Source organism: Muntiacus reevesi, chromosome 2 (genome assembly GCF_963930625.1).
Source record: "Muntiacus reevesi chromosome 2, mMunRee1.1, whole genome shotgun sequence".
NCBI lineage: Eukaryota > Metazoa > Chordata > Mammalia > Artiodactyla > Cervidae > Muntiacus > Muntiacus reevesi.
In genome coordinates, this window is record NC_089250.1 from 138,192,333 (window position 1) to 138,218,509 (window position 26,177).

The 26,177-nt window shown below is 41.2% G+C and overlaps 1 protein-coding gene across 1 annotated transcript in view; it reads left to right on the forward strand.

The window, feature by feature from the left end:
• PLCE1 (phospholipase C epsilon 1) overlaps positions 1–26,177 on the forward strand; it is a 358,298-nt gene that overhangs the window by 313,455 nt on the left and 18,666 nt on the right. The window contains exons 20-26 of the mRNA XM_065922944.1: positions 6,103–6,232; positions 9,855–9,976; positions 10,878–10,995; positions 16,372–16,503; positions 17,647–17,937; positions 23,481–23,644; positions 24,921–25,182. Of these exons, the coding sequence (XP_065779016.1) occupies positions 6,103–6,232; positions 9,855–9,976; positions 10,878–10,995; positions 16,372–16,503; positions 17,647–17,937; positions 23,481–23,644; positions 24,921–25,182 (1,219 nt within the window). The remainder of the gene's footprint in view (positions 1–6,102; positions 6,233–9,854; positions 9,977–10,877; positions 10,996–16,371; positions 16,504–17,646; positions 17,938–23,480; positions 23,645–24,920; positions 25,183–26,177) is intronic.

Sequence of the window (26,177 nt, forward strand, 5' to 3'; positions counted from 1 at the left end):
GGTCCAGGACGGGTGAGTCCATATGCCAGGTTGCACTTACTCATTGCACAGAACGACAGCTGCCAAAACTATTTGCCCTGTTTAGGAGGGCACTGTTGGCCCTGAAACACCACTTTTGAAACTTACCACAGCCAAGAGTTGCTGCATAAACCTCAGTCCCCAACAGGAGGAGAATAGTATTTATTTTGTATAAATATATAATAGATAACATAAATTATATACAAATGTAACATACAAAAACAGTACTTGTCAAATAAATCAGCCCAGTCAGACTTACATTTGATCAAAAAATGTCTGACCTTATTTTTTTATTCACATAAATTTGTATTATCATCCCTCTGATGCACATCTCACTTCTAAAGTTTAATTCCAAGGTAGATGGATAGACAGACAGAGGAAAGGAAGGGAAGAAGGGAGAGATAGGTAGATAGATAGATAGATACAGATAGATGATAGACAAGACATAAAACCTTGAATGTATTTACTGCCTGGATGAAATAAGATGCCCCCTTCTTTCATTTCTTAAGACTCTCTCAGGAGCTCTGCATCCTCAAATGTTCTTTTTACTGCCTGGAATGGTTTTTCACCTCATCTCCTGTATCACTGTAAGATTGTTGCTTGATCAGTGAGAGTTCTGCCTGTTTTTTGTAAAGTGAGAAGAACAATCATGAAGAGAAGGTGGGAAGGGAAAATTAGCCAACCACAAGCTTGTTCTCAGGCAAGCCTGTTTTAAAAAGAGTGCCCAAACATGATGAAAAATCTTGAGTCTGGAGATAGATTTCTTTTAAAGATCCAAGCCTGCATGTTCCTAGAAGTCTTCGTGTACCCTGGAGGTACACATTGCCCAATTTGACCATCATGCACAGCTCTGGGCCAAGAGTTGCAAAAGCAGCCACCTTCAGGGGCCAACCAGGAAACATAAACATAAGAGCCAGCTGGATATATAACAGTTGGGAAGTGGTGAGGAGGGCAAGAGAGTGCACGTGGCTTCATGAATGAGCAACCGTAATTAAAAATTCTTAAAACACTGCATCAGCCAAACAAGTCTGGCCTGGAGGTGAAGTCAGCCCTAAGTGCCACCAGTTTGAGACATCTACCAGGTCTGCCTTTGTGCAGATCTGCACTCCCCAAAGCTGCTGCATTTACTTGGGTTCCAGAAGCCATGAGACCTACGCAGACGGGCTTTGTTATGAAGCCGTTTGACCAAAATGTTAGCGTGTATATGCTTATGCCTGACCTCCTCAAATTCTGCAGCAGAAACTGACTCCCCCACATAAAAGGCACTTTTTTTTTTGCAGCACTGTTCCTCCACTCTGCTGTCTTTATCCAGAAACTACTGCCCACATTTCAGTGCCAAGCAGATCCAGCTGCCCTGTGCTCTATGGTCTTCAAGACATAGTTGGATGTTCTTGTAGTTGCTGCCTTTCCTGTTCTTTACACATTTGCAATGACTTACACAGTGTCCATTCCACTAATGAATAGATCGTGTTGTTGCAAAAGTCTTCTGTATGTGGAGATTGAATCTTCCTTCCTGTTCCTCCTACTCTTTGGCACAACTTTCCTCTGCAGCTGCACAGACTAACTGCACATCTTGAAAGCCAGCATGTCTCTTCTCACCAGCTTTTCTCTTCTCCAAGTTAAACCTTCCTGTTGTGTCAACAGTGCCTCACAGGATATGACTCTTCCATTAAGACTATTTTGATATTCTTACGTTTGTGGATATGCTTGAATTTGTCCATCTTAAAACATGATTTCCAGAACTAAGTTCATGCTCAGGGTCTGTCAACTCATTAACAGTGTAAGCATCACCTCTCTTAATCTGAACTTTATACCTCAGTTAATACAACCTCAGACTGTTCTTGCTATTTAAATTCTTTAACACCTACCAGGCCCATGTTGAGTTTGTGAAAAACAAAGAGTTCAGTTGTTTTCACAGGACTAAACTTATGTCTAGTCTCCCCATATTTCCAGGTTTACAATTAATGTTAAACTTCTGCATGGCAGGAGCCTCACATTTATCGCTCTTAAATTTGCTCTTCTTGGTTTGAGTATGTTATTACAACATATAAGGTTCCCTGTGGGTTTTAACATTTGTCATCCAATGTATTTATTAGTAGTTTTCCAAACTGTGCCTTCTCCCAGGTTGCCCTTGACCCAGACGACCCATTGGAGAGCCCTGTGGCCCTTTTTGCAGGCCCTCCCTGGAGTTTAGGTGATTATGCCTCCTGTCTGGTTCTCTGTTCGCTGAAGCCCACATTTCTGCAGAATCTGGTTCAACCTCTTTCTTTACAGAATATAAATTGAGGTCTAGCCATCTATGGGACTTTCTCCAAGTCTCCCAGCTCATAGTGGCAGAGGCAGGATTCTGATTCTGGTCTTTAGGAAAGATTTTGTCAAAGGCAGTCCAGAAGTCAGGATATATTGATAAGAACCACTGGGGCAGGGACTTCCCGGGTGGTCTAGCTGCTAAGCCTCTGCACACCAATGCAGGAGGACTGAGTAGTTCAGTCCCTGGTAGGGAACTAGATCCCACATGCCACAACTAAAGACGCTGCATGCTGCAGCTAAGACCCAGTGCAACCAAATAAAGAAAGAAAGAATCACTGGGGCACTTTCAAAGACACAGAGTTTTAGGTCCCAAATCTGCCTAACAAAATCAGAATTGCCATAAGGAAGTCCTGGTAATCTGTTTACTTAAGAAGAATTTTTACCATCCTGAAAGTTGGAAAATGCTGCTTATTTGTTATTTCCCACAAAGTGAGTTACCATACCCAAAAGGTCTAAACAGGTTTCTGTATGGGAGATTTTTTCTTAGTAAACTTGTTCTACTTCTTTCTAGTCACCTCTTTATTTTCTGTGTTCTCACAACCAAATAATCCATTTTAAGACTTTGTCAGGTATCACCTTGACATTTCCTACCACTTGACTTCCACAACTTACTTCTTCCTCCTTTTGGAAAAATGGGACAATGTAATTCCATTATCAGTGTTTTAAGTACAGTTCCAGACCCCTGTGATTTTCCAGGGAGTTCCCTGATGGCTCAGATGGAAAAGAACCTGCCTGCAATGCAGGAGACCTAGGTTTAATCCCTGGGTTGGGAAGATGCCCTGGAGAAGGGAATGGCTACCCATTCCAGTATTCTTGCCTGGAGAATTCCATAGATAGAGGAGCCTGGTGAGCTATAGTCCATGGGGTTGCAAAGAGTTGGACATGACTGAGCTACTGACATGCTGCTGACAGTCATATTGTCAAGGCTTTTCAGTTGCCTGACAGGTTGTGGGTCCAGACCTGGTGATCTGAGTTCACATGGGGCTGAGTGGTGCATGCCTAGAGTTCCAGTGTGCTCAGACCCATCCCTAACTTACAGCATCTGGGTCCTTTCTATTCAAAGAACTCACCCTTAGCAAGGAAAGACTGACTCACAGCCTGATTTCTGAACCCTTGGTCTTCTGAACTCCAACCTGCTAGACTCAGTTCACTCAGTGCCAGGTGCTGTGCTAGGGGCTGGAGGAATAAAGCCAGTGAGACATGGCTCCTGCCTGGGCCCATCTGAGCCAGTCTCTTCACCTGATCCCTACCTCTGACCCTCTGACCTATATCTGAATTGCTTTTATCAAGGGCTGAGATCCTGTTCTGTCCTAAAGTAAGTAGGATATTGCAAAGAATAAAGAAGTCAGCTCTTGACTGTCATCAGGTCACCCATCCCATACTTCCTGCACTGGGGGAAGTACCTGCAAGTTGATGGGGCCTTGACACTCCGCTTTCTGATACCTGGTGGTAGAACTTTGACTGGCAGCTCTCCCCTTCCTGGTTTCCCCAACTTTCTGCCTGGGGAGGGGGTGGGGGGCCAGGCTTCCCAGCTCTTGGCATCGCTATTCATGATACTTGGCTCCACCCTGCGTGTTTACTGTTTGGAGGTTATTTGCTTATCCAGGACAGATAGACTTGCTTCTGTGGCTCACTTGTGCCTGGAGCATATTTCCCAAAGTTTGAAAGAACGCTAATCCTATGAGACACTCTGGGAAAAAAAAAAATTCCCAGTTAAATAAGCGTGGGAAATGCTGCACTGAAGATCTTTGAAGAACCGTGATGTCCTTTAGCATATTTAATGAAGGCTCTGAGAAACTCTGTAGTAGGAATGTGTTTTAGTTTCTGTAAGATGTTGTTTTTAAACTTCCATTGTGTTGTATGGTTACTGTAATTGTCATTTTTTTATATAACAGCTGTTAACATCCATGGAGCTAGTGTTCCATAAAAATTTTGAGCTTAGGCCATGTTCAATTATCTGGAGTTGACTGCATTGTAAAAGATTTATCTGGGTATTGAGATAGCCTAAATCCTATCTTCCTTATGTATATATTTTATTACAAATGCAATATAATCACATTTCAGGAAGCTTAAGAGAGAATTATTGTAAAATACACTTAATTCCAAAGCCAAACACAACCTACAGCACAGGGATTCTTAACCCTAATAGAATCTATGGATAGAATTCAGGAGGCCCATGAAGTTAGATGAAAAAAAAAATACATCTTTTTCTTTTTTGGCCACACCACGCAGCTTTCAGGATCTCATTAATAGTTCCCCAACGAGGGATTGAACCCATTCTCCTTGCAGTGGAAGCAGAGTCCTAATCACTTGGGCCTCCAGAGAATTCCTGAGGAAAAAAAAAATTACATCTTAATTTTCACTAACCTGTAGCTAAAATTTAGACTTTCCTCTGATTATAAATATAAGAAACACACCAGAATAGAATTGGCAGTATATGTCTTTGTCATCAATAGAAATCACAGGTTTTTCATATTATATCAGAGTTGCTGCCTTTATCTCCAAGAATTATTTATGCTCATCACTATTTTACAAGCATTACACGACCTGCCATTATATATTTTTCACTGTGTTAGTAAAGAAACATATATTCCTATAGCATTGATTTGTCTTTTTACCATGATAACTGTAGTCAACATTCCTTTTTTCCTTTGTAATCTTGTATATTTTATTCTATGCATTTAAAATATTCTGAGAGGGATCTTATCTCACTAGACTGCCCAAGGAATCTGTGCCTGCCTGTATTAATATTTAAAATCTAGCCTTTTATGCATGTCATTTTATATAATCATTATATAGAGGCATAAAGGTCTTAACGTATAGTTATCAAACAAAGGATATAGAATTATATATATTTGCATAGGTGTATATATATGTATATACTCACATGGATGTGTACACGTACACTTATGAGTCTACATATGTATATACTCACATGGATGAGCACATGTACACTTACAAGTGTATATATGTATATACTTGCATGACTTAGTTCCTCTATTGTTGGACTTTTAGGTTGTTTCCTGTTTTTAATTCACGCAAATAACTTTGCCTGTATTTTGGACTATTTCCTTATGCTAGGCTCCCAGATTTATATTTATTCTTGTGTCCTGTGTTATTCCCTCACAGTAATTCTACTCAAATGTAGAGGCACATGACCTTTCTGATAGCACACATCAAGTTTCCAGAAGCTTCTAAGCCTATTTTGTTAATCTGACTGATGGTTCAGATAAAAACTTTTTTCTGAAAAGTTGATAAAACTTTATTTGTTGAAAAAACTTTATATTGTTCAAAGAATTTTGTCTAAATCAACTATTCTTTTTTCCCATCCATAGGAATTCTAACATTTCTCTCAATGTCAAAGACCTTTAGATAGTATTTTAAGAAGAGGGGGACAGTTTTTTAGCAGAGATTTTCTTTTTCAAAATGAATGGACTGACTTACTTCCTCATCATTCATGATTGATGATTCTCTGAAGCACCCAGGTTTCTCCTGGGAAGGAGGGAAGTAGTCCTAGGGGACCTGGATTCCAATTCCTTGTGATAGTTTTCTAAATGTTCCTGGATTCCTCCTGCAAAGATGTTAACATTTGCCTAAGTATTAATGTTGTATTTTAAGCGAATGTAGAGTTTTGGGGTTTTTTTCCCCCTAATAATCAAAATAGGTTAAGCCACTTTTTAGGACTATGGTAAGCATTGGGTAGTCCTTTTGAAAACCATTGATGAAAGTTTAGTAGCTGGGTATCTACAGTCTTTAATTATTGATATCTTACAGGCTCATCAGCTAGCATCCATGCAAGCTCAGGCTTATAACGGTAGCAATGCCAACTCCCCACCTGCTAATAATGAGGAAGAGGAAGATGAAGAGGATGAATATGATTATGATTATGAATCCCTCTCTGATGGTAAGAGAGCCAACATGACGCTGTACTCAGGGACGCACAGTTGGATGATTTTTCTACTGGGTTTTTTGGTGTGGTTTTCTTTTTTTTTCTCCAAAATAAGTCTGGCACTCTATAGACAAACAGTACAGATTGTTGTAATATTATCTAAGAGTTTCTGGAATCCTGTCACTTAGCAAGGAGGACCAAGCAAGGAAGGGGATTCTGTCAGCCACTAGAGCCATTACTAAAGGAAAGAAGAGGATGCAGAAAGCAGCACAGGAGTTGTTCCTAAATTGGTTTCTAGAGAAAGAGGTAGAATTACAGCAGAGAGGCCACATTCTTACTCTTTCAGTATCTGGCATGTCTGATGCTCTTGGTGGAACTTGTAGACTGTGGTTAAATCTTTTCTATCTCCTGAACCACCTGCAGGGAGCAGCATCGAGTTCCCATACTCTGCTTCTCCTTCACTGCTTTCACTCTTGCTTTGCAAGAACATGGGAAAAAATGAAGCATCATTCCCCTTCTGCACCCACCCCCCTACCGTGGTTCTCCAATTACTAAGCCAACCAGACATTTCCTTCTGGCCCCACCAAAAAGAGAAAACAACACGGGTGAAGACTAATGGTGCACTACAAAAAAGTCACAGGAATGATACTACCTACCCTGTTTTACAGGTGAAGGGGTCTTCTTACAAAAGAATTAGGTTTCAGGTGTATTTCATCTGGACGAAATTCATATCTCTGCTAGGGATTACAAAATGCTTCCTCAGGTACCCACTGCTGATGATAGATTGTTTTAATTTTGGCAACATCTGAAAGACAAATATTTAGTCATGAAAAAATGCCAAAGTTCCTGTTTACTTAAGCATTTAAATGTAGACTATATTACTTCTCATTGTTTTGTTAATGTGCAGATATACCCAGACCAGCAACGCAACCATTTACCACTTGCATTAAGACTGCAGCCAGGGGACGTCCATGGAAGGCCAGTAGCTGAAACTTTGTCTTCCATTGCAGGGCATGCAGGTGCCATCCTTAGTCAGGAAGCTGGGAATCCCACATGCCTCACTGCCAAAAAGCCAAGACATGCAATGGAAGCAGTGCTGTATCAAATTTACTAAAGACTTTGAAAATGGCCTACATAAAAAAAAAACGTAAAAAAAAAATGACAGCCAAGCCTCCTCCAAATATCCACTTCTCATGCAGCGTGATTGTCTAGTCATGTTTCCGTGAGCCTCCATCATGGTCAGCAGCTACAGTCTAATCTGTTTCTGCCCCCAGATATAATACTAGTCTCTGTCCATTTAATAATTGTCCTTAGTAGTAGTTGATTGCTTCATGTGCTCAGTCAGTTGCTTAGTCATGTCTGGCTCTTTGTGATCCCAAGAACTGTAGCCAGCCAGGCTCCTCTGTCCATGGTGATTCTCCAGCCAAGAATACTAGAATGGGTTACCACGCCCTCCTCCAGAGCATCTTCCTAACCCAGGGATCGAGCCTAAGTCTTTGGGTGGAGTCTTTACCATCTGAACCACCAGCGAAGCCCAAGAATACTGGAGTGGGTAGCCTTTCCCTTCTCCAGGGGAACTTCCTGACCCAGGAGTTGAACTAGGGTCTCCTGCATTGCAGGCAGATTCTTTACCAGCTGAGCTACCTGGGAAGCCCTGACTGCTTCATACCATCAACTAAAAACTGACCTGAAATCCTGTCAGTTAACACAAGGGGCATATTCTCTAATTGGGAGACTGAAAAAGCATGATAACAGGAAGGAGTCAAGATCATTTCTTATAGCCTATTCCTCAAAAGCTGTGGGAAGATTCTCTGGAGAAGAGAATGGTAACCCACTCCAGTATTCTTGCCTGGAGAATTCCATGGACTTAGGAGCCTGGCGGGCTATAGTCTATAACATCACAAAGAGTCAGACACAACTGAGTGGCTAACACTTTCACTTTCACTTTTCTGAATCCATTGAAAGCAAATCAGGCTGAAAACTCACCTAGGTAGCCCAGTTTATCTCTTTGACAACTCTAGTCCTCAGTTTTCACATATATAAAATGAGCAAATTTCTCTAAAACCTTTTTTTGGCTATAAAACTGTGATAGTTCCTGGGAACTATCTGAAAATTACTTCCAGAAAATCTAAAGGAAGTTGCAAATGAGGCTCATTTATTTCAGGAAGTACTACTCTGCCTTTTGGCCAGTAAGTTCTTAATGAATATTTATTCAATTAAATTTTATTAAAGCAATATCAATTAATTTTTCCCCAACCTTGCTGTACATCTTAACTAGCGTTGAACATGCACTATAGATTTGAATTTACAACTTTATATAGATATTCTGTGACTTCATATATATGAAGTCTAATGATTGCATGATTCTAACAAATTAATCAATTTCTATCTATTCGACATGAAGTATTTTGCAGACTATTAGGACCATCAGTAACTGAAGATAGGTAATGTGAATGTGGCAGCATGATTAATGTTAACAATGTTTGCACTTCTTTTATTGCTAGTCTTTGCATCCCTTAATAGTCAAACTATTAAATCAGTGGAAGAGTTCTTAGTTCATTTATGTTGTAATTTAAGCTGTTGTTATTTATGCTTTACTTCATACCTTAATTTAATTTATCTGGCTTTTTGCCTTAATTTTCCTTACTTTTGTCCCCTTTCTGATTCTGTTTTTCTGTAGCAGATGTCCTTACTGCTTCTCCTGCTCCTAACAGTCAGGAAGGTAAAGCCATTTGAACCTGGCATTTTAACTGCATGAATGTCAGCATTCTGTTTTCTATTGTTTAGGTCTGATTCGCATGTGACACTTATAAGAATAAAAATGTCATTAACTGATAGATCTAATTTATTTCTTGGCAGCCTGCATGGCCCTGATTTGGTATAAGGATATTTTGGTCTAAGCATTTGTGGTCTGATGAGATAGTAAATTGTGGGTGAGAAATGAGCTTTCTTGTTTGTCATTTTAAAAGAACATAATCATGTTTATTTTCCTAAAACCTTTACAGTCATTTTGAATAGAAATACCAAAGTAAGAGCAAAGTATAAGATTATCTGTCATACTTTGGAAATGTTTAAATCTATCTTGATTCCTCATCTTAAGATTTTCCCTTCATAAATTGATAGACAATTATGAAAACTTTACTTTCCAATTAAGTATATTTGTGAAAACTGCATGGCAAATAACAATGCCTTTTTCCCCTCTGGTTTTGACATTTCTAGAGGTAAAAGAAACTAATAGCTTCGTTTTTAAGTGAGAGTGATTAAATCATGTCTGTACCATGAAGTGAAGAAGTGATTCAACCAATCAACCTTTCCCAAACTTGTGTGCTGAGAGCTTCTTGACAGGGTATCTTCCATAATCTGTGCACAATTCGAATTGTGCAAAAATGAGTTTTCTCATTTAGATTATGTCTATATGGTACCAGAACTAACTGGTAAGTTAGTCCATTCAATCAAAAATGAATATATCATTTAACAAAATTTAAAAATTTAAGCCATTATTTTGGTAATATGTAGTCAGCACCTCAGTCTTACAGATAAACACAAGAACCTGGATATTCTTGCAGTGATGTATAGACACAACCTTAAAGTAAAGCATTCAGTTCTTATTCACTAAAGCCTGCCAACTCATTTTCAGACAACATTCTAGAAGACAGACCTGAAAATAAATCATGTAATGACAAACTTCAGTTTGAGTATAATGAAGAAATCCCCAAGAGGATAAAGAAAGCAGATAACTCTGCTTGCAACAAAGGAAAGGTAGGTGAATGGTTTCTGTTGGATTGCACTTGGACATGGTATTCTTGTCAGTTTCAGATAGGATTTCACTCCATCCCTATCCCTTCCCTTCACCTTGCCCCTCACTTTCCCTTGAATGCCAAAGCCCATACAGTGATGATATGGGCCCCCTTCTATCATTTATAGAAAGTTAGTCATTTATTCCTCCAGCCAGTACCTACTGGAGGTGTAGCATGTGGTAGGCACTAAGGTAACACAGGTGGTGATTTAGCAATGGAAGTAAACATGTCAACAGCGCTTGGAAATAATTACAAAGAGCAGTGATTACACATTGTTATCAGATCATCTGGAAGATGAAGTTGAGAAGCAGATGAAAACAGGGCATTCAGAGCAGGAGGACAACCTGGTATGTTTAGTGAATTGCCGGAAGTTTTAAAGTTGTTTGGGATGACCAAGAAGATAAACGGGGCTGATTGGGAAGTGTTAGCAGAGGGAGGACACTAAGAATGGAAAAATAAATGAGATACCTGGACCCAGTCCTCAAGTGCCTCACAGTGTTAGACTTTGAGCAAATTGATAGTTGCAGTGACATTGTTGGAGAACAAAATAACAAAATGTGCCAAGAATTTGAGCCACAGAAGATACATACTCCATCATCTATTTGTTCAACAAATATGCATTGAATGTTCTACATTTTAGACCCTGAACTATATGCCCTGGGGGAAGATGAAAAATGTTAGACTCAGCCATTGCTCTCAGAAAGCTTTTCTCTAGGGAAGGTGTTAGAATGTGTATATGGATAGGATAGAGCAAGTGAAACACACTGATCACAAAAGAAAGGAACAAAGAGCTTTGGGGAGTCAGAGGTAAGTGATCTGATCGGTACCTTCCCTGTAAACCAGTATCATTGTTCCCTTAATAGGTTTATGACATGGAACTGGGAGAAGAATTTTATCTTCCTCAGAATAAAAAGGAAAGCAGACAGATTGCACCAGAGCTTTCTGACCTTGTCATCTATTGCCAAGCAGTAAAATTCCCAGGTAAGAGTAGACAGTATCATTTATAGCATTTAAAGATACCAAAAGATACAAATATGCTATTAAATCAGGTATTGTGAATGGTCTCAAAATAACTAAAATGTGTTGTAGAAATCACTGTTCTAGTACCTTCTAAATATTATTATTTGCTTTGATGCTGCTGTGGATAATACCAAAATATTATCATTTTTTCAGACCATACCATTTCTCTTCATAATAGTTAATAATAATCATAATATTCACAACAACTAATAGCTAAAATTTATTAAGCCCTTAATTTTAAGTACCAGGATTTGTATTAAATATTTTACATACATCATCTTAAATGACTTCATAATAATTCTGTGAGTAGGCAGATTTATCCCTATTTTTACATGAAACAATCTGAGAGAGATGAAATAATTGGCCCAAGGTTTCAGAGCATATCAGTTAAGACTCTTTTCTTTGAAAGTGGCAGAAATTGTCATAAGCAAAGAAGAAATGTATTGACTTGTGTGTTGAAAAATGAAGAGATAAACAAGTTTCAAATACATCTCTATCCAGGGCTTTCCTCTCACTTCATAGGATCACCCCATTGACTCTCACTGGGTCACCACTGTGTTGGCCCTTTTTCCTTCATGGTGGCAAGGCAGCTGCAGCAGGCCAGTGCTGCATGCTTCTAGATTCAGCTTCAGGATGAGTCTCTTTCAGAACTTTCAGCAGCAGTTTCATTGTTTTTCATTGGGTTTTTGCCCATCCCCAAACCAGTCACTGTGATCAAGGACATGCAATGCTCTGACAGTCTAGGGCAGTGGTCCCCAATCTTTTTTGGCAACAGGAGTTGGTTTCCTGGAAGACAGTTTTTCCACAGATGGCATGGGGGAAGGGGTGGGAGAGGAGGGCAGAGGAAGGCTTCATGATGATTCAAGAGCGTTACATTCATTATACTGCTGCTGATCTGATAGGAGTTGGAATGGGAAAGGGCTGTAAATACGAATGAAGCTTTGCTCACTCACTCACCTGCCCCTTACCTCCTGCTATGGGGCCCTGTTCCTAACAAGTTACTGACCACTACTAGTCTATGTCCTGGGGATTGGGGACCCCTGGTCTAGGACTTATGTCATGTGCCCCATCCCTGAGCTAGGTAGTGAGTCTCCACCCAAACTGCAAAGATCAAGGACAAAATTTCAGTGGAGGTTTCCCCAATTGGCCATTTTTAGAAGTACAAGTGAACTTATGCTGATAAACCATTGCCCCCAAAATTGTGCATTTCAGTTAATGAAGGATAGAATTCTGACTCTGAAGCTCGTCTGCCTCCAAAGTCCTGCTCTTAACCCTAGGACTACCCTCCTGTCTTGTTAGGGTGTGCTGCTAGTGAGCTCATCCAAATGGAGCAGCAGGAGGCAGAGGGCAAACAGGAAATCCATAAATATCTGGAAGTCAGAAAAATTCATCTCCTCTTATTAAGAAGAAAGATTCCCTTGTACAAGATTTCTGAGGACAGGAAAGCAGCTGGCATTGGGGCACCCATCTAAATGTTAGTAAGCAGCTTGGATGAATTTGACCTAGAGAGGGAAATTAAAACACCAACCCTCGTTTTTTTCAAGGTGGTCTGGATGCAGATCCTGCTTCCAGAGGCTTTATCTTAAGACCCAGTTCTCACACTCTGCCCTGCAAAGGGGACAGAAGTCTTAGGCTATCAAAAAATTAGATAACCAGTGGTCTCTTCACACACCAGAGGACGATAAAAGTCATAGAACTTTCTCAATTTTAGATTTGCTCTTATAAACTGCTTTTATTTTTTATTTTTTTATTATTTTTTTTTCTTTTTTATTTATTTTTATTAGTTGGAGGCTAATTACTTTAGGTTTTTGCCATACATTGACATGAATCAATCATGGGTTTACATGTGTTCCCCATCCTGATCCTCCTCCCGCCTCCCTCCCCATCCGATCCTTCTGGGTCTTCCCAGTGCACCAGCCCTGAGCACTTGTCTCATGCATCCAACCTGGGCTGGTGATCTGTTTCACCCTTGATAGTATACTTGTTTCAATGCTATTATCTCAGAACATCCCACCCTCGCCTTCTCCCACAGAGCCCAAAAGTCTGTTCTGTACATCTGTGTCTCTTTTTCTGTTTTGCATATAGGGTTATCGTTACCATCTTTTAAAATATATAAATATAAACTGTTTTTAAACTTTTGGCAGCTGCTACTGCCTATCTGCTAGCATATTCTGTTGAGGAGGATAAGAGTGAATAAGTAGCCAGCAATGGCAACCCACTCCAGTAATCTTGTCTGGGAAATCCCATGGACAGAGGAGCCTGGCGGGCTACATATTCATGGGGTTGCAAAAGAGTCAGACATGACTTAGAGACTAAACAACAACAGATTTCAAAGAAATGAAAGAACCTGGCCATGTAGGTTTAGTTTCACAGATCCGGACTTTCTGTCTCATGAGTACACCATATCTATAGTTAGTGAAATTGTTCTTATCATGGGATAAAATTCTTTCACTGTTGATGAGTCTCATGGCCTGCATGTCCCTCATCTCAGGAACAAATGTGAAGACCACTCCATCCAAGAACCATACTCACTGCATCTCTTGCTCTTTATAAATTTAGCTGTCACTGCACCCAGAATGTTCCTCTGGCTCTGTCTTTTCCTCTCAAGCACTGAGTCAACAAAGAGCACAAGTTCCCAGAGATATTTGAAGTCACCATGAAAGATTACATTTCTCTACTGATAGAGGATCGTGGAAGGGTCAAAGGTCATTTGGTACAGTTTCTGATGAGGCACAGGCAGAGCATGGGGTTGTTTGGCTTGTTTTTAAAATTCCAAGTGTGCTGTTTTTTAAAGTGTTTAAATAGCACACATCCTTTATAAGTATGCTATATTCTAATCCCCCCTTTTTTAACCTTTCTTTTAGTAATTGAAGTTTCTCACATTTTTTTCCCCAAATTTATTTCCTTTCTCATAATGAGTAAATTGCATTGCCCAAATCATTGTCGTAATAGCTTCTAAATATTTATTGTCATTATGATTTGTTTGAATAATTCAGGAGGAAAATACCCTACAGTGTGAATTTCTTTGAGATACAACTTAAAAATTTATATGAATATAATAATTTTTAAAAGTGTTCATTTTGCCCTACTGTTGGTTTAATTTTGCTACATCATCAATTTCTATGCATCTCACCTTTCACCATCCCAAGTCCCTTCCCAAGGAGCCACCATGCAAAAACTTCTTCAGAGCAGGGAAGCACCGTGAAGACCATGGGTGCATCCCTCCCCAGATCATGGACCTGCTTCACTGGCAGTCACTCCTCAGTGACTTGGCCAGGGCGTTCTATAACTTCTCTGCACTTTGGGTTCTCTACTGGTGAAACAGGCATAACTTGCAAGGTTTTTGTATAAACAGCCCTAACTTGCAAGGTTGTTATATAAATTAGCAATAAGGCGCACAGTGTGACTAGCACACTATCTAGAAAATAATTGGCTCATTGGAAATAGTTGTTGTCCTTGTCATTGGTGAAGGGACCAACCGGGCAGATTAAGGGTCTTTGTTGCTCTTTCAATAACTTCTTTGCGCCTCTCCAGATTCTTTCCCTTTTCTTGATCACTCAGCGCTTGTTTTCTTGCTTGCTCACCCCACCCCAGAGAACACCCAGGCTCCTCAAAGGGGATCATGTACCCTTGGGGGATGTCAGCATGTTCCAGGGTGTGTGCAAAAACCCCAGAATGAATGCAGCCCCTCACTCTGACCCTTCATTGGTTTTCCTTGGGAGAAAATCCACTGTTACATCATTGTGTAGAGGGCAAAATTCACAAAAAAAGTTTTAAGATAAAGAATTCACTTGTTCAACTTTGTGCATCTTTGCAGTTTCAGATACTTCAGAGGAAAAAAAAGATATAGAAGCCCCATAGCAACTTTGCACTAAACATTTTCTCTGAACAGGACACCCTACTAAGTATGCAGATATACATTATCTCATGTAATCCTAAGCAGGACTCTCTTAGAGATGAGGAATAAGTGGTGAGAGAGGTTAAGTAATTTGTGTGAGGTCACTCCGCAGGGAACAGGGTTTAAATTCCAGAGTCTAAACTCTTATTGAGCTCAATTGTGTCCGACTTTTTGCAGCCCTATGGACTGTAGCCCGCCAAACTCCTCTGTCAATGGGATTTTCCAGGCAGGAATATTGGAGTGGTTTGCCATTTCCTCCTCCAGGGGATCTTCTCAATCCAGATATCGAACCCGCTTCTCCTGGGTCTCCTGCATTGGCAGACAAAATCTTTACCACTGAGCCACCTGGGAAGCCCACACTGTTATTAAACACTACTTACTCCTGTCTTCTCACATGATATTCTTGGAAATTTTATTTTCATTTAAAGTGGCCTTCCTGAATACTGCTTCAGCTAAAGGAATTCTCTCTAATGGTACAATTGTAGAGAGTGGGACCATTTTGAAGGCAACTCTGGTTTCACTGTTGCCTTTACATCCTGCCCAGCTGCCATGTTTGTTTGGTGTGAATTTGTTTCCTCATTCAGCAAATACCTGTGAAGTTCCTGATGTGCCCTAGCACTGGCCAGACAGGAAGACCAGGAGTGAGGAAGAGAAGCCCTGAAACATAGTTATCAGCATAATCTGTTTCCCATTTAATCCTCAGGTTAACCCTGTGAATGAGTTCCTATCACTGCACCCATTTTGCTGATAATGCAGCTGAGGAACCAAGAAGGTAGATGTTAAATCAAGGTTCCTATGGGCAGGAATTGATCCTGGACAGTTATGATATGGGCTTCCCAGGTGATGTTAGTGGTAAAGAAACTGCCGCGAGTGGGCAGGAGACTTAGGGGACTGTGGGTTCGATCCCTAGGTTGGGAAGATTCCCTGGAGGAGGGTATGACAACCCACTCCAGTATTTTTGCCTGGAGAATCCTATGGACCTCTGTCCTGGCAGGCTAGAGTCGAAGGGGTCACAGAGAGTCGAACAGGACTAAAGCCACTTAGCACACAATTATATGACAGCTCAGGCCTTTGGCCATTCTTTCATCTCTCCAAACTGCACTAATTAGGTTCTAGAGTCTAATTGTTTAGGCTCTAAAAGATTTTTTTCTTGCAATTTTTCAAAATCTTTCTGTTGCATAACCCAGTAGGTATGGGTGTGATTTTGTGGTCGTCTTGTGATAATCCTGAAGGTCTTGTCCCATTTGCCTACAGAGATAAAAACTTCACTGTCATTACTTGCAATGCTATTATTAATCGTGCTAAAAATGCTAGTAGATCTTCTGTACTGGGTTAGAAGGGAGTAGCAGGACTTCAAAATAAACATTAGCAGGGATGGAAAATGTTGAGTTCCCTTGCTTGTAGTTTTTGGCTTATTTATTTTCATTTTATGGGAACAGGCCTGTCAACTCTAAATGCATCTGGCTCGAGCCGAGGAAAAGAAAGGAAAAGCAGGAAGTCCATTTTTGGCAACAATCCGGGCAGAATGAGCCCCGGGGAGACAGCACCATTTAACAAAACATCTGGAAAAAGTAAAGTCACCTTCTGACAATATCTTTGCCTGGTTCTGCATGCTGGAGAATTCTGAGATTTCACTAAGCACTTCCCTGGACATTTTTAATCTTTTTTTTTATAGTCATGATTATTCATATTATCTCAGTGTGGTGTAAATATTTTTTTTTAATTACAAAATTATCCTCTTAACTTCCTAAAAAATAGTCTTTCACTGAAGATGTTCTAAAAGTCTTTGCCTCAGAAGTAAAAATTGGAGCCACCTTGGAACCTTCTCATGGTTCTTGGAACTGTACTCATCCCCATTATAATTCCAGAAGATATATCCAGTTTATGTCTAATTACTTTTTATTGTCAAAGTCATAAATTCTCATAGTTAAAAAACTCCAACTATAGAGTATTATTAAAGTTTCTTTCCACTCGCAACATCCCAGTTCTACTCCCCAGAGGTAACCACTATTAAGTTTATTGTATTTAGTTCAAGAAAAATAAGATTCTTTTTAAGATAATCCAAATGGGATATAACTGAAAATGTATAGCTTTTATATGCACTGTAGCTTTCTGCATAGCTTTCTGTACATATAATCTACTTACCCTCCTTAATGTCCCTGTGGTATTCTGTTGTGTGGATATACTGCCATTTATTTAACCATTTCTCACTGGTAGAACTTCTGGGTTGTTTCCTGGGTTTTTATTGCTTTGTATGTGTGTGTGTGTGTGTGTGTGTGTGTGTGTGTGTGTGTGTGCTATAAAAAAATACTGCTGAGTGAATACCTTGCATATGCATACATTGTTTTATATCTGTGCAAATATATCTACAAGAAAATGAGATACTGAGGCAAAGTACTTTAGGGCTTTTAATTTAAATTGGTGTTACACTTACTTTCAAACTCTATAGCTGTTCCTTTTGGGGGGAAGATCTAGTTGGTTTTATTATTTATTGACTCGTGAATGGGTAGCATTCCATCTAGCAGGTAGAAAGGCACACCCTTTACGGCTGTCCTTTAGTCTCAAGGTGGGGGACTAACTCACAGGTAACACTCTAGGTGCGCGCCAATGTGTCCTGTGCTGTGATTGTAGCCCGCGATGTTGTTCAGGTTTCTCTTTCTAAATTACCTCAAGTGTTCTGCACTAATCTGAGGCTAATCTTTGGGGGGGTTTAGGTTCCTGTGAAGGAATGCGACAGGCCTGGGAGGACTCTCCTTTCTCCGTCAACCCAACCACGTCCCTCAGCGCTATCATTAGAACTCCCAAATGCTACCATATCTCCTCGCTGAATGAAAATGCCGCCAAACGTCTATGTCGCAGGTATTCTCAGAAACTGATCCAGCATACCGCCTGCCAGCTGCTGAGGACGTACCCGGCTGCCACTCGCATCGACTCTTCCAACCCCAACCCCCTCCTGTTCTGGCTGCATGGGATACAGCTCGTGGCACTCAACTACCAGACAGATGGTAATGGGCCTGCTTCTCCCAGAGGACTGCCATCGCCTCTCGCTCCTTTGCATCTTACATCTCAACAAAAAACATGTTTTCAAGGGGGCAAGAGTCCCAACTAGGGCCTATGTGAGGGTAAAAATACAGGAGACAGAAAAGAGAAGAGAATTAGACACTAAATTGTACTCTTGACTTTTCAGAGTTAAGGTGATAGGAGAAAAAAACCTCAAGGAGTCCTGAATAGTCCTTGTTCCTGCTCCATTTTTAAAGCACTTTTTAAAAATGTTTATTATTATTATTTGTTAATTTATTTATTTTAATTGGAAAGAAAGAAAGTGAAGTTGCTCAGTCATGCCTGACTCTTTGTGACCCCATGGTCTATATAGCCTAACAGGCTCCTCCATCCATGGGATTCTCCAGGCAAGAACACTGGAGTGGGTTGCCATTTCCTTCTCCAGGGGATCTTCCCGACCCAGGGATCGAACCAGGGTCTCCCACATTGTAAGCAGACGCTTTTACCGTCTGAGCCACTAGGAAAGTTTCATACAAAAGTCTCTGCCTTAATTGGAGGATAATTACATTTTGATGGTTTTTGCCATGCATCAATATAAATCAACCACAGGTATAGATACATGTGTCCCCCCTATCCTGAACCCCCCTCCCACCTTCTTCCCCACCCCATCCCTCCAGGGTGCCCTGCTTCATGTATCAAACCTGCACTGGTCATCTATCTTATATATGGTAAAGAACATGTTCCAATGCTATTCTCTCAAAGCATCCCATCCTTTCCTTCTCCCAGTGAGTCCAAAAGTCTGTTCTTTACATCTGTGTCTCCTTTGCTGCCCTGCATGTAGGATAGTTGGTACCATCTTTCTAAATTCCATATATATGCATTAATATACAGTATTTGTCTTTCTCCTTCTGATTTACTTCACTCTGTATAATAGGCTCCAGAATCATCCACCTCATTAGAACTGACTCACATGTATTCCTTTTTAATTAACATTAAATAGTATTCCATTGTGTATATGTATCACAACTTCCTTATCCACCCATCTGCAGATGGACATCTAGGTTGTTAAAGCCCTTTTTAAAAATAGGACTGCTACTGATAGAGCTGTGTCCAATTTGTTTTTAAAGACCTGTCGGGGTAAAGATTTCTTAACACTCTTTAGTAACTGTCTTGTTCATTTTTTCTTCTTGCAGTTAAAAAGTAGGGTCTTTCCAAACACTTTGCAAGTTAATACCATTTTAGCTTCTTCTCATCCCTTTGAGATTGAAATGGAGATGAATGGTCAGTGCTCAGCGAGCAGCTAATGCAAAGGAAACAAGTCTATGAATTATATGGACAGAGAAAGTAGTGTTCGGACTTCTCCTCTGTCCATGAGATGCTCACAGGGGATAACGGGTGAGGCTGAAAACTCCCGAGTACAAGCTAGCTTTTACTGCAGGCGGCTCCCTGTGCACTGGGTTTCCCTGGTAGCTCGGGTGAAAGAATCTGCTTATAATGTGGGAGACCCGGGTTTGATCTCTGGGTCAGGAAGATCCCCTGGAGAAGGGAATGGCAACCCACCCCAGTACTCTTGCCTGGACTAAGGCACCTGGTGGGCTGCAGTCCATGAGGTCGCAAAGGGTCGGATAACTGAGAGACTAAACAGCAGCAGCCTGTGCTCACTCTTGACCCTTGTTATCTCATTTAATCTCTGAAACCACCCTAAGAAGTAGGAACCTTTATAATCCCTATTTCTCAGAGAAGCAAACCAAGACAAAGAGCAATTAAGTTGCTCACGGTCACAGAATGACTTATAAATTCAAGGACTCTCAGAGCTTAGAATGATAAAACACTCTGGTTCCACTTAGATGTGGGGGGAGGTGGGGAGCTATAGCAGATGAAGAAAGAGCAGATGAGGAATGTTTCCTCAAAGCTCTTTCAAAAATCAGATTCTTCTCTTTGAACAGTCAAGCAGCCTGCGCCTTTCTCTCACGTGCACTGAATCAGATCCTAACCAACCGTGCTGACCCATCCACCATGGCGTAACCCTGTCTGCAGCCAAGGTCAAACCACAGCTATAGCTCTGGGATCAGCCAGCCACCTGGCACTGGCGCCACCAGAGCCCATTTGTGGCCAACCCTGGTTAGAGACATCAGTCATATTTTCTTGCCCTTGTTATATTTGCTCCTTTCAGTTGAAATTGAATAAGATAATGCAGGTGAAATACCATACTTAGCATAGTGCCTGGAGTGTGGACAGCATTCCACAAACATTAGCTCTCATTAAGTATTTTTGATAAGTTATGAAAACAGTACACTTTGGACTCGCAAGTGGAAATAATAGTGAAATATTTTCAAAGCTGTAAAAATTTCTTTTCAGTCTGTTCCAAGTGGCTTGTGGGTTTATATCTCTGGCCCTGTCTGTAGCCCTGTGTCCACTGGCGCCCTTGGTTGAGATGATATGGAAATATTTTAAGTGAACTGAAATAACTGGCTAAATGGTTTTCTCAAGGAAATGGAAATGCACTTGGTTTGGGACGTGTCCTTCCTCCTGAAGTGCTGAGGCTGGTGCAGACACACTGATGGCAGAGGGAGCCACAGCTGAAGGGGACATAGGAATGGGGCCCTCCTCAAGCCTCCTTGTGGTCTGGAAGCACACACGGAGGCTGCAGCTTGGCCTCCACTCCCCCCTGGAGGCTCAGCCTCTTCCCCAAATCAAGCTGGGTGCGTGTTCCAGCTGCCCCACTCAGGTTTCTCTGTGTCATCCTCAAGTTTCTCTATGTCATCTTCCAACCCAGGAGGGAGTGCTGCCATAGATCCTCTCTTGATTCAATGCAGCCAGTAATGATGAAGCCTCTTCCATGCTGGACAAAGCTCACACTGTGTCCAGTTTCAGTCTATCTGTAAAAAAGGTCTTCATTCTCGCACACTGGGGGTAGAGCCTAGTTCAATCCCTTGCATATAGTAGGTGCTCAATAAATGCATGTTGTGCTGTGCTAACACTGTCTCGATGAGCTTCAGCAGAACCTGTCATTCTTGATTTTTGGTCTAGATTCCTTCTAGGTATTGGCAGGTGAATTTTAAGTCCAAACAGACAGATAAGCGTCATTGGAATCACTATATTTTAATTTTTGGAAAAAAAAAAATCCTGGGTTAGGGAATGCTTGATTTTCCATGAAATATCCCAACCAAATAACAAATAACCCCTTCCCCATATCCCTTGTAATAATCCAAATATGTTCCATGGGTTGTTTGCCTTAAGTTTCCTGAATTTCAGGGGACCCTGGTGCCCCAAAGGTGTGCCCATGGACTTAGGGTCACTTCTTCCCAAGATTTCCAATGGCTCCATCAACTCCAAGAAGGTCTGCAGTGATATGAAACCAGGAGTATCGCAGGTCTACACTCAGTAAAACAAACTCTTAAGTTTGGAAACTGACCTCATCCTGATATGCAGACCCTGGTTATTATAGGCAACAGCCCCTGAAAGTTCTTTCCATTTGGGTCAGAATGGTTCTTCCCTCATATCCCAGGACCTACAGGTATGTAGAAATGCAGCCCCAAGTCAAAAGAAAAACTTCCATTAATATTTATTATGCTTTTCTGAATAATCGTCACACACTTTCTGATGACTTTTCCAGCCCCCAAATAAGCGTAATGATTATGAAAGTGTGTCAACTTCACACAGGGTTTTTAGTGACTAGAAGGACACAAAGGTAAAGGATATGCTTAATCTGCCATCCCATGCATTGACTGAGAGGGTTGATGGAGTTACATACATCTGTGCACATTCATTCTTGGTTAAAACGGGTTTTAAAACTATAGCCCTAGTTGAAGTTTGGGGACCACCCTAGGGGGCAGTAGGAGGGCTAGATTTAAGCCCCATCTTTATTCTAACTGAGCAGCTGCACGTAGATCTGTTTTACATAACAAATCAAGTGAGATTTTAGTTAGGAAAGGTGCTTTGAAGTTTTGCAGAGCTACAAAGATAGACACAATGCCAATGAAATCAGACTTCAAACCTAAATGAGTGTGGCCAGTATAATCATGACTTGATACCTACTGTTTATTGAGCACCTTCTATGTTCCAAAGGCTGGGGTAGGGATTTTTGCACATGATCTCGCTTATCTTTATGACATCCTTGTGAGATGCACATTATATGGCCCAGTACTTAAGATTAGGAACTGTGAGTCAAGCTGCCTGTGTTCAAACCTTATCATTCACTTCTTACTAGCTAGATGCCTTGGACTTTTTCACTTTTCATGCCTCAGTTTCTTCATCTATAAAAATGAGAAATACAAAAAGCATCTACCTCATGGGTTATTGGGAGGCACTAGTACACACATGTTCTTAGAATGGGGCTTGATCATCTGACCCATCCTTGCCCACGTCTGTGTTCCTCTGTAAGAGGATAGCCTGTTTTATCCCAGGAAGAGAGTTTTTTCCAGTTGCAGGCAATTGTCCCCAATGAACCAGGCACACTGGGACTGGTAGCATCCAGTGCACTAATTTTATTGATAAGGGAGACAGAGGCTCAAGGAGCTTTGATGTGTGTGTAAGACATCTGACCCCAGAAATGCCTGCACATAATCCTGGCCAACCCCACTTATGGGGAAATTTTTTAATCACAAGACAAGGAGAGAGGCCAACTTCTCATTGCTCTGTGGGGCTTACTTGCCACACTTTTCCTTGATGTTGGTCCAGGTAGCAGAGTTCATTCTGCACATGGAAGGAATCTGTCAGAGGGGACATTTGTCAGGTGTATCTCATAAACTTCTTGCTCACTTGGAATGCAGCTTTTCTACAGACTTGTGCCATCAGATGAGCATTTGGGTGTGTACAAGCCCCAAACCATGCAGAGATCCAACCATTCATCAGACAACTCTGCCAAATAAAATCTGGCCACAGAAGACTGGAAGCTGTTGTGAGGGTTCCCAGAGTGTATTATTGAGGGGATTGTGGACATAATGTGAATCACATGTGATAATGATTGTTTTTTCATACCTAACTACAATTTAAAAATAGAGGTAGAAATACTGTAATTTATGAGTTGAAATTGAGATTTCAAGGAAAAGATATGTTTCTTTGGCTCTTTTCCTGGCCTTTCTTGGATTCTTAAGATTTCATCTTATGTTTGAAAAGGCAAGAATTAGTCGTATGATTGTCTGCGTGGTTTGGTGTTTGGGGATAAGAAAATGCCATTATGCCTTTCTAAAATTCAATATAAAATTCAATATAAAAGTATTTCAAAGATTAGTTTTTAAAAGGATGTTGCAAATTTTAATTTGCAGAAGGAGTTTTAAGTGGCAGGAGTTTTTTTGAATGGCTCCTGGGTTGGAGCAGGAAACGAGGCATATCCCATAGACAGTGAGCTCCATGAAGACTGTGGGTATCTTGTGTCTTGGTCCACACTGTATCTCTGGTGCCCAAGAGCTGACACATAGTAGGCACTCAATCTATGGAGTGAATGGATAGTTCTCTCTTCTTCCTGTTTAAGTTTAGAGAAAATCGGTAAAATCTATTTGTAAGGTAACACTTAAGCGACCAAATAACAAGTGATGCTATTTTACAGATCTCTCTTTACATTTGAATGCCGCCATGTTTGAGGCCAATGGTGGCTGCGGTTATGTTCTGAAACCCCCAGTTCTGTGGGACAAGAACTGTTCCATGTATCAGAAGTTCTCCCCCTTGGAAAGAGACCTGGACAACATGGAGCCTGCCGTCTATTCTTTAACTGTAAGTCTGGCCCCTGTGGTCCCAAGAGAATATAAGAAGGTGTTTAAGCCCTACTGAATATGAACTGCTTTTGACTTCAAGGCATGGCCAAACTCTCATGTCACAATTTTGTTGGTGCAGATTTAGTTCCCAAAAGAATTTCTTTACTTCTCAGAAGGCACAGATGAGGTTTAGGTGCACAGTTGCCAGGTACTAGACTTGCCAGAGCTCAGAAGGTAGAGTGATGACCCCCCTCCCCTGCTTCCACCTCCATACTGGTGATGGTAATTCTGTCTTCCAGGGCCCTCAGAATCATAAGTCTCAGTGCACCCCAGAAAAGCTGAGGTCCCTGTTAGAGCAAGTCATCTTAAACTCTAATAGGCTCTTATAAAAAGTAAAACAGGCATCAATATACAAATCAATTAAACATCTTCCCTCCTTACAGTCATTCCTGGCCTCTCCTTATTCCTTTTATTGTCTAATTAACTAATTGTCAGAACTCCACAGACTGCCCTTAACATCAGAGTCCTCATAGCTCATTACTCAATTTTATTTCTAGCTTCTCTCACTCCCTCTTAGCTGAGGGAAAAAACACACACACACACACACACACAAAACTGAATGGGTGCTAGAAAAGACAGGGAGTGATGAAATTATCCTTCTGTCCATCTTTAGATCTCGTCTGTTTCCCTCCTAAGGAGGAATGCCAAGCAGTGTCTGCTCACAATACCTCACACCCCTGGGAAACCCCAACTCACAGATTATCCTACCACCAAACTGCATTTCCTCTTTCCCTAAGACAGGAGAGCAGTAGCTCCTTTTCTGTGTGACCATTTCTGCTAGACTTGATTATAGCATCATGTTGATAGAAGGCTATAAATTTTGAACAGCATTCCTTGTGCCTTGATCCAGAACTTAACTATTTAAGAAAAACATTTTGGAGTTATAAAAGATACACCTAAAACACTTTGAAGAGAATGTTAGTAACACATTTGTGGCTTCACAATTAAGGTCTTTTTTTCTCAATTTCTTGATAAACAATTTCATCTTAATTGTGTGGCTTTTTGAAGATGTTTAAGTGTATTGACAGTTGAAAGGTTATAGTTAGGTCAATGCTGTTGACAAAATAGACTTTCCCATGATTCCAGTCTCTTTTTTTTTAGCAGCCTTATTAATCATTTACTTGGTCCATTCCAGAAGGTTCTTTGTCTTTCTTTGCAGAGGGAAGAAGTGAAGCTCAGTGGTGACATCTGTTTCTTTTGCAACCCCATTAACTTTGATCCTTTCTTCCCCTCAGATTGTCTCTGGGCAGAACGTGTGCCCAAGTAATAGCACGGGGAGCCCATGTATCGAGGTCGATGTCTTGGGCATGGCCTTGGACAGCTGCCACTTCCGCACGAAGCCCATCCACCGCAATACTCTGAATCCCATGTGGAATGAACAGTTCCTCTTCCGGGTTCACTTCGAAGATCTCGTATTTGTTCGTTTTGCTGTCGTGGAGAACAACAGCTCGGTGGTCACTGCTCAGAGAATCATCTCCCTCAAGGCTCTAAAGCGAGGTAGAATCACTGTCAAAAGTTCGTGATCATTGTAGCTGAGTGACGGGTTCCTGGAGTCCATTACACGCCTCTCTCTACTTTTGTGTATGTTTGAAATTTTCATATTAAAAAGGTAAAATAAGAGGCAGAAGAAGATAATGCAAATTTGAACCCTGAGCATGCCTCAAAAGGCATTTTTCTTTTACGTTATTCCAAATCCAAGGTTATTGACAACATCTCTTATAAAATATGGCCTCTGCCACCTCTGCCTGTTTTGGGGAGCAGTGGTCCTTGTGTTCTTATTCCCATATATCCCTCCCCAGTAACTCCCACTGCACCCCTGGCATGTTTAAAGTTGGAACTGTTGTAAGGAGAGGAAACCAAGAGCGGGGAGGGTTGGGTTGTGCTGGTGGCATCAGTGGGCTGAGGTTGGAGTCAAGGTCTGGTGGGAGGCCATTGTGGAAGGCCATTGTGGGAAGCCAAGGGTGGGTTTGGGTGCAGAGCAGGGAAGGTGGAGAATCCTGAGCAAAGGTTAGAGCTGTTGTCTTGCTGTCTGTTGGCTTTGCCATGGCCCTCGGGGAAATGTCAGCTTGTCACACTTGTCCAGAATGTTCATGCACTGCTTCTCAAAATTGATGTGCAATCAAGTCACCTGGGCTCTGGGTAATAAAATGCAGATCCTGATACAGTGGGTTTGGGGCTTGAGATTATTTATGTCTTTCTAACAAGCTCTGCAAGGAGATCCAACCAGTCCATCCTAAAGGAGATCAGTCCTGGGTGTTCACTGGAAGGACTGATGCTGAAGCTGAAACTCCAGTACTTTGGCCACCTCATGCAAAAAGTTGACTCATTGAAAAGACCCTGATGCTGGGAGGGATTGGGGGCAGAAGGAGAAGGGGACGACAGAGGATGAGATGGCTGGATGGCATCACCGACTCGATGGACATGAGTTTGAATAAACTCTGGGAGTTGGTGACGGACAGGGAGGCCTGGCGTGCTGCGATTCATGGGGTCGC